Raw genomic sequence first — 18,177 nt, 5'->3', positions numbered from 1 at the left:
TCATAATTTTCATCAGGGAAAACCAAGACATGCTATACTCATGCAGATGAAAGAAATATGTAATGTTCTCTCTCCTCCCAACCTCTCCTCCCTCTACACCTCATATATTTTCATTTTGAGATTTTTCTTGATCCATATATACCTGAATTTGGAAAATGTGTAGGGTTTATTAGTAATGAAACTACAGGGTTCCATCGTCCCGTCCCGTCCCCCTGTCCCGTTCCCCCCCCCCGATTTTTCATAGATTTATGGATCCATAATCATTCACGTCACGACTGAGGGAGATGAAGCTGGACACGGTAATAGCCCTTAAATCCCCTTCTCTAAGCACTCAGATCTTCGCTGTCAGCAAGATTAAAACGGTCAACAGCAGTCTTCATGTGTCTATATCCCACACGGAGCGCTCACAACAACTGGAGCTGTGGCTGGCAGGGAGAAAAATACAGAACTGCTGCTGTGCATGATAGTACTGAGATAAAGAGAGAAGAAAACAGGATTGTCAGCCTTTGTAGTGCTGACAAGGACTGGTGTTAATTCCTTAATCAGGTGAATGCACAGAAGGGAGAAGAGTAAGAAAAAATAGTATGTTGCAGTTTAACATGCGGAGACAATTTCCTTTCCTAAAGCATAAAGGCAGTGAAAGAGAAGCACCCAATGTCCTCCTGGAGCCCAACAAGGGGAAGAATGACGAAGGCATGCATGTAGATAAGCAGAGTGGCTTTTCTGCTACTGCTCCATTGAACTCCCAGCCCCTGCTGCTCCTGGGACCTGAGGGGAATTACAACTATTATGTGGATGATGAAGATGAGGAAGAGGAAGAGAAAGAACAAGAACAAGGAAAATGGCCAAGTGGAGACATATTTGATGGAGAAAAAAAGCCCTCATCATCCATTCCTTGCTCCCCTGTGCTTTCCTCTGGAGCCCTGGCTAAGGCTTCCACTTCACCCGTGCTGAACATCAATGTTGGTGGCCAAAGCTACCACCTCACCTACCAGGCAGTGGCCATCTACCCCAAGACGCGCCTGGGCCGCCTGGCTACCTCCACTGACCGTCGCTGCCAGCTGGGCCTGTGCGATGACTACGCTGCCCAGGTAGATGAGTATTTCTTTGACCGGGACCCGGCTGTCTTCCAGCTGGTGTACAACTTCTATGCCTCGGGGGTGCTGCATGTGCGGGATGAGCTGTGCCCCCGTAGCTTCCTGGAGGAACTAAGCTACTGGGGCGTACGGCTCAAATACACACCTCGTTGTTGCCGCATTTGCTTTGAGGAGCGCCGTGACGAGCTGAGCGAGCAGCTCAAGGTCCAGCGCGAGCTGCGCTCCCAGGCAGAGGCTCAGGAAAATGAACAGCTCTTCCACCACATGCGTTACTACGGTCCCCAGCGCTGGCGCCTCTGGAACCTTATGGAGAAGCCCTTCTCCTCTGTCACTGCTAAGGTGATGGCAGTGGCCTCCAGCTTCTTCGTGCTTATCTCCGTGGTGGCCCTGGCACTCAACACAGTGGAGGAGATGCAGCAAGTAGACCATAAAAGTGGGGACAGCCGGCCTGTCTTGGAGCACATTGAGACCCTGTGCATTGCATTCTTCACACTGGAGTACCTGCTGCGTTTGGTCTCTACCCCAGACCTACGCCGCTTTGCCAGCAGCGCCCTCAATGCAGTAGACCTTATTGCTATCCTGCCCCTCTACCTGCAGCTGCTGCTCGAATGCTTTGCTGATGATGACCAGCCCCGAGGTCGGGGCTCTCAGCATGAGCATGATATCGAGAAGGTGGGACGGGTGGGCAAGGTGGGACAAGTGCTTCGCATCATGCGCCTCATGCGCATCTTCCGCATCCTCAAGCTGGCCCGCCACTCCACAGGGCTTCGTGCCTTCGGCTTTACCTTGCGCCAGTGCTACCAGCAGGTGGGCTGCCTTTTGCTCTTCATTGCCATGGGCATCTTCGCCTTCTCTGCCATGGTCTACACAGTGGAGCACGATGTCTCCAGCACCAACTTCACCAGCATCCCTCATGCTTGGTGGTGGGCTGCCGTAAGTAAACGCATCTCACCTTGCTGGATAGCCAGTGACCCTTCCTCCCTTCCCATTTCCTTCCTTGCTAGTGTTGATGACAATCTTGCAAACAGCAGGCTCAGATCAGTGAACATCTGCTCTGAATTCTGAGCTTACAGGACATATGCACTCACTCACGCACACGCATGCACTCATTCACCTCTGCTGTAAGCTTAAATCAAGGCTTAATCAGGCAGACAGTGCTGAAATTTCTGTCCAACCAAATACAGACAGTACTTGCACTTTCAGAGAAGTGGGCAAAGACAGGAAAGAAAAGCATTTCTCCACTTAACCCCATTGTCAGTGTTGCCAAAAAAAAAAAAAGTGGGGTGGGGGTGGGGGCAAGGACACACGACCCAAAAACTTTGCATCAGGCTAGCTGCTTGCAGGTGGGGGCAAGGACACACGACCCAAAAACTTTGCATCAGGCTAGCTGCTTGCAGGTGGACACAGGATTTTCTTTCTTGTTCTTTTTCTGCAGATCTACCGTGACCCATCATACAACTGTAAAATGATAAGACATAGTTTATTAATTATAGTCTGGTCACTCAAACTTGTAAAGCCAAAGCTGTCCTAGAACTCTGGCCATTAAATATGCATTAGTACCAACAGCTGTTTTACACAAGAGATTGTGTTCTGTTCCTTTAGGTGGCACGTCTGAGGCACATGTCTGCACCCACACAAAACACTGGAGGTTATTTATACCATGCTAGACTTGGAGAGGAATAAATACAAAAAGAAGCAGAATAGCTCAAGGGGTTGATAATGGGATAAACTGCTTTCTACATCTGGGTCACTGGTTTGAATTCCACATCAGTCAGTGCTGAGAGCTGGTTAATGTCACCTTGAATCTCTTTTTGCAACCTCTGCCAGAAAGAGTGTGATATTAGTCCCATCCCAGGCACCTGGAGTGAGGGTAACTGGCTGAGTTTCAGCTGACAAGCCTCGGAATTGAAGACAGAATGACCTTGTTTCTAGAGACTGCCAATGGGTTAGTGCTGTAAGGCATTTGGGCATATCTTGAGAGGTCTGAACTGTCACTGACCTGTACCATACTGTGTAGGTGGAGGAGTGTTTTCAAGGCAGCGTTTTTTCAGACATAAAGATTTAGCTGAAAATAGAGAGCTGTGAGAGTTTAAAGTCCTCCACCTTGTTTAAATGCTTCCTGACTCTGGCAATGTTCTGGCAGAACTGTTCCAGCACCCCAACATGGAATTTGCCTCTAAAGGGTACAGGAAGCAGTTCAGCTCCAGATCTGGATTGCATTAACACCCATTCACTTGGAGAGGGCTAACCAATACTTCTTAAATATTGTGAGATCAAAATGATAGTTATATTCTTCACGGTAAGCCGCGAAGACAAAACAAATACTTCTGGGTTTATCAAGACCAGCAGACAGTGGAGAGGGAGCTGCAGTAACTGAGTGCTTAACAGGTACCTTCATGCACAAGTATGGCAGTTCCACAATTACCACGTTTACAGCAATGTTTTGGCAGGCAGGGGGGTGGTTTTATCAAGGGCACAGGTAAGAGGGAGAAGATGATCCCTGCCTGCACTGCTGCCTGCAGCATTTCAGAGCTGGAAAACCTACATGTGCATACCTACAGCAGCCTGGAACAAATCAGAGGGTAGCTAGATGCTGCAGGTGCTAAGAGAAGGCAAAGGGTCCATATCTTGGCTGTCGATAATTCTAAGGCTTGTTCTAATCTGTCATCATGTACATTTCATTTTGCAGCAGCTGATGCTGGCTCTCAAACCCATGTTTATAGCAGGTTCCCAGCAGTTTTTTTGACCCCTAGACCTGGCTATGGGTCTGGCTATGTCCAAGTCACTTCCCTGGGGAAGGAAGCCCATGCAAATGGACCAGAAAGCAATCAGGAGATCTTCCCATGCTGGTTGATCAGCATACACACTGGATACACTGAACTGCGTGTGGGGCCCGCAGGAGAGCAACCCCAGCCCATCCAAGGTCGCTTCTCCTGGCCAGCCCGTGGCCTGCACCTCTGGTTCAGTGAGAGCTGATAAGATGTGGTGGTTTCAAATGTATGTTTGTTGTGATTCAGTGTGTGGCATTAAAACTGGTCCTACAGACAGAAGCAGACATTTATATATGTAATACATATGTACATGTGCTGAATATCCTTTAAGATGGGGCATGTGAAAGAAGGAAAAAACAGTGAATAAAGGGTTGGGTAATGTGACCTTCAGAGGCCAACTTTAAGCGCTATACACAGGATATGAAAAAATGTGTAGTTCATATATTACTACAGTAAGGATGCTAGCTTTATTTTTTCTTTTGTGAACATACAGGATATATGCAAAATCTTTAGGACTCATTTCTGCAAGCTGGTGACACCATAATCATTTAGATACTCCTAAGAAACCTGCGTGACTAAGTGAAAAAGGCTTATTCAGTTGAGCAAGTGTCTCCGGAAGAGATGCTCTAGCATGCACATTGCAATTCCAAGGCATGAAACTCTTTTTAAAGCCTATTCATTCTTTAAGAGTAAAAATTAAGATACCCCGATCACTCAAATTTCATTAAAATCCAGCTGTGTTCACAGTCTGACACACGCACAGAACAGAAGTATCTCTCTCACACTGTCACAGGCGATGTAGAAGACTATGCCAGTGGAACAGAACCTTATCACAGGATAATGGTTTTGTCCTGGCTGGTAGAGATAAACATCTTGCCTTCATCTCGGTATTTATTTTTGGAGATATTTATCCTGTATTATCATGCAAATCCAGTGACTTAATTTCCATTAAACCAAGTGACTAATCCTTTTTATTCCACAGGAAGCACCAGGTGCATCCTACAAATGTGCTTAGCCAGTGCTGTCTCATGTACCCTAATGCTTTCTTCATTTGAAATAACATTTTATTTAGCATGTTAGAGGATGGCAGGCTGCACAACGTGACCTTCCAAAGACTTACATCAGTGCTAAAGCCACAAGGGCATTACAGTGAAAGTCCTACTGCCTGTGGTTTATTTCTGCCAAAATTTTATATTACTGTTTCACAGATACACACATTGTGCTAAGATACTGTGAAAAAAAAAATAAAATTAATTGGCTGAAAAATATCCCTTGCAAAGTCTAGGAAGTGTCAGATGGCAGAAGCCTGCAAGTTTTAATAAATATAACTTATTTTTCTCTGGCAGGTAAATGTAACAACTATAAACAATCAAGGTGTGTGCAGTAGAAGTATATAAATTAGGAGTTATTTTATGCTGGCTGTTTGGGACTACATCATTCATATGTAGCATCCCCATAAGCAAACATTTTTTAAACTAATTTTTACAAAAAAAGTATTGCAGTTCTTGGTATAATACTGGGTCCATATAAAAGACAGTTCCTTCATACATACATAGGCTAAAAAGGGAAAACCCTGATGGCTAAGAAAAAAGCCAGTGGAACTATGCAGAAAATGTGATGGCAGAATGTACAGATTCATATAAAGCAGATACACTAAATACCATCAGTCCCACAAAAAACACTTTAAACAAATCCCAAACCCTTCTTCAAAGGGGAATTGAGCAAAAACTTCTCACCTGTGTACCTGTCTGTCAGTTAAAACAAATGGGAATATTCCTTACTGAAGGCACACATACACCTTACTTCTGTAACCTCTGACACACAGCTGAACAGGGAGATCAAAAAATTTAGCACTTTAAATGTGTGTTGTGAGCATACGCTGCAAGCAAAAACTTTGAGACAATAGAGAAAGATCTTTGTTTTTTCCACTGTTCCTTGCAGGTATGTAACCTTTAAAGGGGATTTTATCCAGACTCTTCAAAGTCCTGGGTCACTTCTTCCTCTATTACAAACATTATATAAATATATTTCACAATTAGCTGAAGCTTTTCATGTGTAAAATATGTATGACAAACAATGGTAATACTCTAAATACAAACATCAGAATAAGTCCCAAAATACTGTGTTTTTACATACAATTTAGATACCGGGCATCTGTTCCAAGTGACACACTGACAGAGCAGAGCTGCAGTTATCACTGGATTTGTGCAGTCAGGGAGCCATCTCTATCTGCTCCCTGCAGCCAAGCTAATCCACCTGCTGGAGACGCTGGCGTGAAAACTGTTTGGAAATTCCCTCTGCAGGACAAAGCTTATAAAACTCCTCCTGAATAGTGTCAAACTGCACTGTTGTCTTTCTGCTGCATGAGAGGGACTTCTTTTAATTAGGGTTTTTTGCATAAAATGGATGGTACGGGAAAAAAGGCAGCAGAGAGTATTTCAGTGCAAGTGCAAAAACACTAACTTTAAAATTGTCCCGGATGCCTGAACATATCCATTTATACGCTAAGCTGAATGTTGGTTTGCCTGTAGGTCAGCATCTCTACAGTGGGATACGGAGACATGTGTCCAGAAACTCACCTTGGCCGGCTGTTTGCTTTCCTCTGCATTGCATTTGGAATAATCCTGAATGGCATGCCCATCTCCATTCTCTACAACAAATTCTCAGACTATTACAGCAAGCTGAAGGCCTACGAGTACACAGCTCTCAAGAAAGAAAGGGGGAAGGTGGACTTCACACGGAGAGCCATGAAGAAAATATCTGAATGCTGTGGAGAAGGTGCAGCCCAGCCTTTGTCACAGCACTGACACAGTTTGTGCTGTGGATATTGGGAAGCAACAAAGAAGCTGAAGGAGAAAGAACAATAGATCAGCCAAGCTAACTGGGGATAAACTGAAAAGCCAAAAGTAACAAAAGTAGATGATGAAATCTGTTTAGCAGGGGGTTGTTTTCAAAAGAAAAGAGGCTCAGACTAAGACAGAAGATTCGTGCCCCGCCCCACCCCCCCCCACCCCCCCACCCCCGGCTTTTCCAAGCACATCAACTATCTGGAATGACATTCTCAGATTAACCACCCAGAAACTCTGAATAAGACCCACATGAAGATGTAACCCCCTGCTACTGATTAGACCCACAAAAAAGACCCACCATAATCAAACCAAAGGAAAACAAATTGCTGCCATTAAAGGCCAGCTGCCTCACTGCTGTCAAAGCAGTCTCAAAAATTAAACAAATAGAATACCTAATACACTGACTGCATTGCTGAAATTGGTTTTGCACCAGCCAGGAAAACAGCCCAGAGCATTTACCTGAATATTAGCAGCATCTATACTCTTTAAGCTTTCAGCTTGTTTCCACTGTCAGATACCTATGCTTCACTGTTCCAATCTTATTTTTCAAATGCAGCCCTGTAAATGATTCCCATTTTCATACCTAAGCAAGCAACACACTGCTTTTAGTATTTCCATCACCACCACCTCTATAATCATCTTCCATTATACCAAGAAATAGCGAAGAAGTCTGGAGTCTGAATTGATAAATGTCACTGATAAATTCTGAAAACATTTCCAAACCAAAGCCTTCTTTACGTATAGGATTAAGTGCTAAACTATATTTATTTTACAGTATTTAGTGTATATGCTTATTGAATTGTTAAGACTAGTAATAGGCCTGTCATGGGACATAAGTGTTAAAGCAGCATTTAAAAAAAATAATCAAATGAAACATGTAATAGATAATATCTCATGAAGAATTTTCATACAAAGGATCTTATCAGCAGTTATTTGTAACTAATTATAATTTAAAGTCAAGATATTTTGTCTGGTACATACAGCCATTAGGGACACAATTTGGACACCTTAGCTCACCCCCAGTAGTACTTTACCTCCTAAGATTACTGAGCCTTCTTGCACAGCTGGATGCAATTTCTCATGCATCAGAAACTCACCCCAAAACCTATGCAATGAATTAACAATTAAATTCAATCAGAATTTCATGTATTAGTACACAGCATCAGGAGTATTTTTATGTAAAAGTAGTCATACCAGTTTAAAAATAGTAACCTGAATAACAGATCTGAAAGAGTAGTTATTTTATTGATACTTGGATAAAAATAGTGTAAAAAAAAAAAAAAAAAAAAAGCAACAAAAAGAAGCAATGGTAACAGTCACTGACAGATATGACCCATGTCTGTTACCCTGCCAGCGCTCTTGCTACAAAACAGCCTGACAGCAGAGATGCATTTTTAAATTCTTGAACTTTCATGTTGTGTCTGTGCTACCCTGCTGAATGCAAATGGCTGCATTCAAATCTCAGAGCCACACTGGAGACAATGGTGTGAAGCTCAGTCCTGGAACATCTGAGGGTGAAAAAGTTCATTAATATTGCCACATCCATGCAAATAGTGTCAAGCATAAGGATGTTTCTCCTTTGAATGGTGAGAAGGTAATTAGTAATCAAGTTGCTCTTCTCATTCTCTACCTCCAGACAAATGTATCATAAGGCCATCTGTCATTTTGTTCTTTAGGAATGACAGTCAGCACTTTGTGTGCTGATCAGCTCTGTTTAAAGCTAAACCATGTCTTTAAGGCAGAGCTGAGCTCTGGGAGTTGAATGGGATAGATGTTTGCTGTTCTGGACAATGCAGCAGGCACAATCCTTGCGCTCACTGAGAAGAATAGCGGCTTTACTTTGGCTCTAGGGATGCTATGAATTTGCACGGCCCTTCTGCACAGCAACAGTTCAAACAGCTTCCTGAAACCACAGGAAGCCTCTCCCCTAGACCTCTGCTGCAGTTCAACAAGGTGGCAGGTTACAAGCATGCAAAAACGCAAGTGTGCTTTATTTCCAAAGTGCAGCTTGGGTTAGATCCATTAAAAGGACTTAAATGTTGGTGATTACTCCACTTGCCAAGATATGCGACACCCTAATTGATTCTTGTGTCTGAAGGAATCAGTACTTGCACACACCACGCAGATGGGAAGCAGATGCTCTGCCTCGCATGGCAAGCTCAGCACCTTCTTGCCACCTAGAGAAACCCAGAGCCTGAGCAGGGGCTGGACCTCCTCACCGCCTCAGACTTGACACAAATCACCACCCTTCTTTCCACCCCACCTGCCTCACCTGCAGGACCCATTCAAGTAGATGTTCTTCATGACACATAAGGGAATTGGCTTTCCACACAAAATATGAGTGGGAGAAAAGGGACTGTTCTTTCTTTTTATCAGGAGTCAGAATCAAACATCCTCAGCGAGTGCTTTCTTAACTGTCCAACAAGATTTTAATGCACAAGTCCTTACTGTTTTAATACAGCTGTTTCAAATGAACATTTCAAATGAAACAGTCAAATGGCACACATGACGACGTCCAAAAATAATGCAGGAGAGCTGTGACATTGGTGACTTGAATGTCACAGGGCTTCAACAATCAAAAGATTTCAAAATAATCAGGTCAAGGGAAAATATGCTTAAACACAAGAAAGATGGGAAATACTATTAAAGCTGAAGTAGACAAGACTTTTTTGTATGAGATGTTAACCTGGCATAGCTAAGGTTTTGAGGAAACAGGGTGAAAGATTCTCAAACCACTGAGAAATGAGAAACCTCTCTGAATGTGGACGTGCTGAAGTCTTCCATTTTAACTAATTACAGATACTAATGAGCCCCAGAGGGAAAAGGAAAATATATTCTACCATTATGTACACATCTCTGGTAGACAAAGCAGCAGTCAGTTTATTTGGATGGCCCTGGCTTCACTTTAGGACAATTACATGCTGTTTCATCTACTCATTTTAGCCTGGGAATTATTGGGGAAAAAAAAAAAGAAGAAAAAAAGACAAAAAAAAAAAAAAATAGGGGTGATGGTGGTAGAAATCTAAAGAGTCTGCGCCTATATGAGACAGTGGAAAGAAATCCAATTAGAATATGCTTTTGCACAAATCCCTGTCTTAGAAGAACATCACTTTTTCAATGCAGTTCAGCAGCTGTTTGCTTTTCTTGTTCAGAAAGATAGCACTTACAGGAGTAGCTACAGTAAACCACAGATTAATAGGCATCTGGTGCTGTTCTCAGGCTTCTAAGGCGAATAGTAACATTCAGTCTTTAAATACGTATAACTTTAAAGATAATAAACTAGGTATACTTCCAAGTAAAATAACGACTACCAATAATCCTAGGAAGCAAACATTGTCACCTTGCTTAAAAAAATAGCTTCAACTGTTTAGAACGTTGTATTTGTATGTTAGGTAAAAATATTTGATTCATGCTTATCTGCTATTTACAATACTTCTGTTAACTTCTTTATTCAGTAATAGATGAATAACATGCCAATTGACTGTAATCCAGCTCTTTATCTTGGATTGAAAAATGCAAAGGTCAGAAGTACTAGCTTTTTATGTACTTAGGTAATTTAATGGAAATATGCTGAGAAAAATTAAAACATTCTACAGGTAGTATCGAGGTAGATTATCAAGGTTTTTAAATAAAACTTGTCAAAGTGTAATTCTACTCTATAAAATGATTCTGTATTGTCATTCCAACTTCTGGAGCAGATTTGCTGCATTGATAAGTGAAAGTGTTTCACCCCTATTAATAACCATATAAAACAAGTACCATACTTAAAATTGTCATTCTTTCACTATCACTAATACCTGTTCTTCAGGCCATCATGTACCGCTGCAACACTATTTCCTTCGCTGCTTCTGGCAGAGGAAACTGCCTGAAAAGCACTTCTGCTACCAGCTGGCAAAGAGCAGGCAGAACCTGCGCTGGCTGCAGAGCAAGCACAGCCAGCACTGCCGCCAAGCGCGTCGGTCTGCAGAGGAGCTTCTCAAATACCCACACAGGAACAGGCTTGCTCAGTAGGACACTTTTTTTCTTACCAAAAACTACATGTGGAGGCGAAGGCATAGACTGCAAATGAATGCAACAGCCCACCCGTGACAAAGGCTGGGCTGCGAGGCGAGGTCTGTGATCAAACCCTGGTGAAGCCTGATCCATACGGATCAAAGGGACTCCATGCTCCTCGAATCTGTTCTGCCCAGTGCTTGAGGGTCAAGCTGGTCTGACTTCCAAATATCTTAACATTCACCTATTTCTTTTGGGTAAACAAACTGGGGGGTTGGGGGAGGAAAGTTCCAGAAATTCAGGAAAACCCAGGAAGTCACCCACAGGTTGTGAGCACACGTCCCGCTGTGATGGGGGCTGCGACGCCCTTTCAGGCAGGGCAAGGTAGCCGGGTCTCCCTGGGGAAAGGCACGGAAAGGCATGGAGAACTGCTTACTGCTGCTGCCCTGAGGATACGGGCTGCCACATCCCCTTGTCTTAAAAACACATAGTGCCTGCTGCTGCCTGCTGCGTCAACTCTGCTGCACCTTCTTCAGGCGCAGCGCACCGACAGCCTGCAGTCCTGTCAGCGGGAGTGTCTACAAGAACGTGAAACTGTAGTGTAGAATCTGTATCATAACAACTATGGAGTCTAATGCCGCATTTATTACACTGGAGATGAATTTCACTATTCCTTTTTGTTTCTAATAGGAGTACATCTGAATTTTTTTAACATCAGAAAATTAGTCAGGGAACATAGAAGTTCAAGGTAAAGTTACCTTACTTGTTGAGTAGATTGTTTTAGATCAATAGGGAGTATTATCCAGGCTTTTGTTGACAGGATTTAACATAAGCAATCAAAACACAGGTATCAACCAACTGTCATTCCACATTGAGGTATGGCAGGCGTAAAACAATGCTGAGTTTCTGTGTATATTTTTTCCATGCAGTACAATGCATATTCCTCTAAATCTTCATGCACCGAAGGGAAAATGGTGCCATTTTATACACAGATTTGAAATAAAAGTCTGGTCATGCAGCTCAGCTAACCTAAAAGTTCAATTTCACCCCTGCAAAGGCAAGGCCTGTTCCTGGCTGTCAGACTTCTCACTACTTAGCTCGCAGCTTACCATGCAACGCTGCTGTCCAGCTTGTGCTCTGGTGTTCAGGTGAGTTCACCTTTGTTTAGTGGATCTTATGAGCTCGCTAATAGAAATTAATTCAACACTACCACACAGAAATCTTAACTGGTTTGTGAACTGAATCAGCTCAGTGAGTAGCTTGACAAATGCTAGAGCCCCTGTAAGGACAAGGATGCAGGAACATCTGTTCAAAGGCATAAGGAAAAACACTACTGACTCACGCTGCAGCAGGCAAGTTGCCGGATACATCGCACTTGTTAGATCAATGAGGGGCTGGAGGAAAAGAGAAAGACACAAGGTTTTAAGCACACTGCTCCTGCTTTACCTCTTTCCACTGGCCTCCACTACTCTACGCTGTGTTATACTTGCATCGTCCCACTGCAATTTGCTTTGACATTGCTTTTCAAAAGCATCTTTCCTTCAGCAACAATTTCTTTTCCCCCAGTCCCTTCACCTTCAGAAATCTGCAAATACCTGCTTGCCTTCTCCCTGTGTTTCTCTCTGCACTGTCACATCCTTTATTCAAATCCTACCACAAAATTCACCTTCCAAACAAGTCAGAGCCTCTGTCTGTGATAAAGCTCACCATTACCGATGCAGATTCACTAAGTTAGTGCCTTATCCTAACTCACTTTCCACACCTGCCTGAAAAGCAAATTTTCATGCATAAATATGGATTCTGTTCATGGTCTGTCACACAGAATCCCGAGTAGAACAGTCATCAGTCCAGTGCTAACACAACACTCTCCCTTTGCAAAGATGAAATGCTTTGGGCTTCATTCATGCCCTTTAGTGTCTATTATTACATTTATATTATTAATAATCTAAAGTAAGCTTGGTTTAATGAAACTATTACATTGCTTATTTCATTTTCACTAAAAAATTCCCACCTTTATACAGGAAACCAATTAAAAACAACAAAAAGCTTCCTAGGTATCATGACCTGGTGCAAGTTACTTGTTAGAAAGCAGGGCCTACGCACTGCAGCAACTGCAACCTGAGCAGCACCACAGTGCCTGAGAGCAGACAATGCACACACAGATTTCCCACCTTAGTGCACCATACAAAATTAAAGGAAAGTATGACTAACAGCAGACATGCAAAGAGCACCCGAAGCAGAAGAAAACAGGGTATTTGAGATGTACCGTTATGGTGCTTATACCATTTCTTCTGTCAGTAACTACTAATCCCAAAGGCTGGTGCCAACATGCACTTCTTAATACCTGAGCAGCAAACTAAAGAGGGAAATGTTCAGACAGTGTGAAGCTGAATCATAGTCTGTGAAACCAAAAGGTCCTCCAGCTTGGGCATGACACTGCATAAAATGGGAAATGCAACATTATGTTTGGCATCTGTCATTGATAAGGACATTTTAAAGAGAAATCACTGGATCTGCATGGACACTGGCGAGCACTACCGATTCTGGCAGGCAGATCCCAGTAGCTCCCTCATTCCTGGGCCTTGGCTAATAAAATACCATGAAATTTGGACTTGAAAACTTGAAATGGCCAATTGAACCATTTTTAATTCTTTTGAAGAGAAATCATTCAGACATTTCTCAAATATGTCTTTAAATTGGTACCTGCCTGTTCTTTTCACTGCCTACTATAAAAAGACTTGGAATTTGAAACAGGCTTTAAGCATTTAAACTCTTCAGATAAAGAGAAAAACCAGAAAAAATGCTTAAGTGGAAAAACTGGTGGCACCAATTTTTAAAACAGCCTTTGAAAGCACTTCAACTGTAAGACTAATTTTGACTGCCATGAAAATTGGTGCTACCACGATGCTGTGAATATGACTTATTAGCAGGTGTGGTGGCACCCAATCTTCTTCATCTAACCACTCTCTGGGAGCAGAAACTTTAACCAATGCAACATACTGAACCAACTCCCATATTCCCTTATTACCTTTGTCCACAAAAAACCTTTTATCAGGAATGCTTATAAATTAATACATCTTTAAAATTAAAAGTCCTGGGTTGTTTGTTTGTGGGGCTTGTTTGTTTGTTTTCCCCCACAAGTATCTTGTTTGTATCTGTTTTACAAGGAAAAACTTTTTGATGACTTTTTACTTCAATGCTTCTAGCACCTGTTCATATATGCCTGTATACCCAGAGCTCCTGTCAGCTACCTCCTGTATGGTTTTTATGACTGTCCCACTATTCTAACAAAAGATGCAGCCCATGTAGACACATTCTAGTCAGCACAGATTGGTAAGCTACAGCAATGACAGAGAGAAGCAGCTGTGGGGAAGACAGGACAAATCAGAGAATCTTTAAGATTTTTGTATTTTGTAAAGCACTTTAAGACACATTATGACTGAAAGAGCATACAAATCCAACAATTAAAACCATTTTCCATGACAGCAGATGACAGATGACTAAATCCACTTCAACCAGTATGGCCCTTGACAAAACTTTAAATACACAACTATTGCAGGAGAAAAGTCACAGAGATATATACTGTTAAATTGGGCATACGTAAGGAATTACTGCTGATAACTCAAGACTGAGTTTACCTGGCATATTTTGCATTTTTTTCAGCCATCAGTGGCTTTCCCTTCACTCAGTCCCTCCCCGTAATGCAGCTTGCAAATGATACTCTACTTGCTACTTTGGATGCTACAGCAAAGTGGGTTACCGCTTTTGCATACCTCTAAAAATCACATCAAGGAAAGCTTGCACTGCTGAAATTTGCCGTTACAGGGATTGGAGAAAAGATGCAGAACACAGTACAACAGATTTAATTTCTCTTCAATAGATTCATATCTCTTAAACAGCAATCCTTTCTAGTAATGCCTATTTCTCTTTATTAGACCGTTAGTCCAATGGTAACTACCATTAGCAGATCTTGGAAGACTTTACATTTCCTACGAGTCCAGGGTCTCAAAGAAAACAAAGGGCTTTAAAAAACAACAAATTGTTAACAGTTGAAAGAAAGTACCATTTACAGAATGGAGCACGTAAGGAAGCAGCTCAATACAACAGCTTTAAACCCCAAGCAGAAAACAGGAAAAGTGCTGGAAGAACAGTATGGTTAGAGCAAATGAACTATTGTGGTTTCACAGAGCAGCTGAAGAATGCTGTGCAAAATGGGTGGGTTTTGGCAATGATCTTGAATTTGATAATGCAAACTGTCTAATGAACACTAGAGATTTCTTCTCCCAAGAAGTCAGAAGGAAATGTGTCTTGGTTAATGCAATGAACACTTACATGGATCTTTTAAAGACGTAAGAAACAAACCCCCTACTTTCAGTATTTGATTAGTACCATTTTATAACTTTTTTTAGACATACTACAGGAACAGTGAAAACACTTATGTAGAAACCTTAAATACTAAGTGATGTGCATATGTGGATATGGCGTTGTGTCCATTCTGACAAGTGCACAATCTAACCAGACAAGAGATAGACAGGAGTAAAAAAGAAAGTCTCACAGCTTAGGGGTCACAGTCTGCCTGCAATGTGAATATTGTTCTGAAAACGTTCCCCCTTTTTTTCCAGCTACTTCAATCATTCTGCATTTTCTGCTGACCCCACTTTGTCCTCAGTTCTGCATTCAGAAAAAAACTCAAGAGGCACTGTACAGATTTTTTGCTTCTAAAGAAAAGATATGTTGGTGGAGCCCGCGGAAAAGGCAAACCACTGCTTGTTCTCCTGCCGTCAGCAGAAAGGGGAAAGCTGGTCCTCTACGTTACAGAGAGAGGTATTAAGTTGCAATTAAGTACCTATCTGTATACCCCTATTTCCAAGGCAATGGGAAATACACTGTTACACACTAATATACACTATTATCAAGGTAATGGGACCTCTGTTTTCCAAGAACCAAAAATAAAATAAACATCACTGCCTTTTTTGTCCTTGACTGGTCTAGCATTCACAATGATTTAAAATTGGTGGTTCACTCTCCAACTTCTGCTACGTAAAGCGAGAGAGGTGTTGACTCTGGGTGGCCAATAGGACGGTCACTTCAGTTCTGGACAATGGCTTTAAAACAAGAATCCCATAGCTCCTGGAACAATCTCTTCTAAGCGAGTGGCGCAGACATGGACACTTACTTGCTGCACATGCACTTCCACTATCTTCTTGGCAATAAAAAAAAAAAAAAAAAGTACTACTAGCTATATTAACATGCTGGCAATAATTTGAGCAGTTCAGATAATCTAAAGTAGGCAGAAGCCCTTGCCAAGAACATTTCAAATGAGAAAAAGGACACACTGAAAAAAATACTCTTGCTTCAGTCTTTCAAACAGTTTCTCTCAGCACTCACACAGTCATTGAGACCCAGAGCAGACTGGCAGACACATGGCACTGCACCTAACCAGCTTCTTCAGTGGGAAAAATTACTCCACCCTGAAGTAACTTAAGCCACTGAAATAGTCTTTAGTACCTCTCATAACCTCCTTTTCTTCTCCTTGCATTAAGCTATTTCAGAACTTGGTTTCAACTGACGTTAAAGACATACCTTATCAGTAAAATCTCTTGTTTTATCCCCTATAGAAAAATTGTTGCATCTTTAGCATCACCTTAACTGATGTCTACTTAATCAAGACTGGCATTTCTCAAATTGTGGTAAGGAAGATTGGTTGTCAGTCATTCCAAATTACTACACAATTTAAAACCATACAGAGTCTCAAAAATGCAAATCAACTGCCTGGTAGACATTCAGTTAAAGCAAGCACAATTAAAACATCAAATGACATCCATGTAAGCAGACATTCTTACAGAGCTTTTTGCTATTCAGGTTACCAACATCTATCTTTAGCTATGACTTACTTTCACTGCCCGCTTTAATTCTCTTGATTGGAAATATGTCTGTGGCAGATTCTAAGCATTAGTTTATTCCCCTCAAAACCTGAAAATTGAGAATGGTTGTATCAGATCCCTGCCCCCTGCCCCTGCCCCCCCCATCATTTTACTTTACTATTAATTATTCAGTCACCAATTTGTTGCATAATTGTTCAGGTTTCAGATTTTGACAATAACTGGGAGTTCTTTAGAGACAGTTCACTACAGTTTAAATTCATTATCTGTTGCTAATTAAAATGATCTGTTTTATTTGTGACAAAAGAAAATCCTGTTACAGAAACTAATGAGCTGCAACCTTCGGTAACTGAGAGGATGTGTTTACAAGCATGAACACTTAATGCCAATGCCAATCAGGTTTAATTGGGATTAACCTTTCAGTATTTACTACTGTTTATAGGCTTAGGTGGAATTAAAAGGGAAGCACAGTCAGCAAAGTATCAGTAAATCAACAAATGCAAACAGAAACAATGTTAGAAACACTTCTCCTAACTATAAACATTCACATACTGCTTAAATTAACCTAAGTAAAATAAATTACAATTCTAGTCATTTTTTTTTTTAAAAAAAATTGCCTATTCAGGTACATTGTCCTTTTTTTTAAATAGTAAAAAATGTTCCCTGTAACAGGCCCAGGGAGAAGCAACAGGTTACTTATTAAGACGAAACAATGCATTTCATTGCTTTGGGTAAACACACATCTAGAAAATGACTTAAAAATACAAGCACCTGTGTACATAAAGGTGCTCCCTAGAAAACCAGAGTATTTTACCTCATGCTAAGCAGGCAACTCCGAGTCTCAAACCAAGTAATCTGATTTTTTTCACAGGCGCTAAGCTCTGCAGCTCCTGACGGACTGTAGCACTAGTTGTGGATCATCATAACCTCTGACAATAAACTCAGTAATTTCGGAGACTGCTTTGAAATACATAAAATACAGAAACTTAAGCCAGTTTATGTGACCACTGGTAACTTCCAATTCGTTGCATTGTACATTATGTTAAGGAATCTGTACCTTAGGAGAATAGCTATCTGCTCTTGAAAATGAGGCCATATCATATCAGGCTAAGCAACAGTAAATAGTGACTCATGCAGTTGAGTTTTAATTAATTTGGTCTCTATTGAATCAGTCTATCAACATGGCATTAAACACCACCAGGATGTTGTATGAATGCCTTACAAATAAAGTTTTGGGTTTGGTTTTTTTCTTTGCTTAAAATAACAAAGTAATATTAGCTTGATTCTTCTAGATGAAAATAGGGTACAGTACCAATCAATAGGATGGTTATTTGATATCATGCAGAAGTAAATTCAGCACTTCCCTATTACAGCGAGGACACTAAAAAAAAAAAACCCACATCCATGGTCCAGTAAAATGGTCAGCCTCTCCTTCAGGACCTTATTTGAAAAAGTTCGATAATATTTTTATTCAATTTTTCTAAGTTATTGAAGGATGAGAGTCTCCATCACTCCTTCAACAAGGTAAGAATTGGACTCAAATTGTTTTTCTGCTTTGTTTTTTGAGGAAACCAGGAAGGAAGAG

General features: G+C 41.5%; 1 protein-coding gene across 1 annotated transcript; it reads left to right on the top strand.

Annotated features, from left to right (window-relative positions):
* The first annotated feature begins 382 nt into the window (after window positions 1-382).
* On the top strand, window positions 383-11,222 carry KCNV2 (potassium voltage-gated channel modifier subfamily V member 2). The gene is made up of 2 exons (XM_056325610.1): window positions 383-2,030; window positions 6,400-11,222. The coding sequence occupies exons 1-2, from the start codon at window positions 585-587 to the stop codon at window positions 6,673-6,675; spliced, it is 1,722 nt and encodes a 573-aa protein (XP_056181585.1). The 5' UTR covers window positions 383-584; the 3' UTR covers window positions 6,676-11,222.
* Window positions 11,223-18,177: the final 6,955 nt, after the last annotated feature.

The sequence above is a fragment of the Falco biarmicus genome, chromosome Z (assembly GCF_023638135.1).
Source record: "Falco biarmicus isolate bFalBia1 chromosome Z, bFalBia1.pri, whole genome shotgun sequence".
Classification (NCBI taxonomy): Eukaryota; Metazoa; Chordata; class Aves; order Falconiformes; family Falconidae; genus Falco; species Falco biarmicus.
This window is presented reverse-complemented; position numbering and strand designations above follow the sequence as displayed.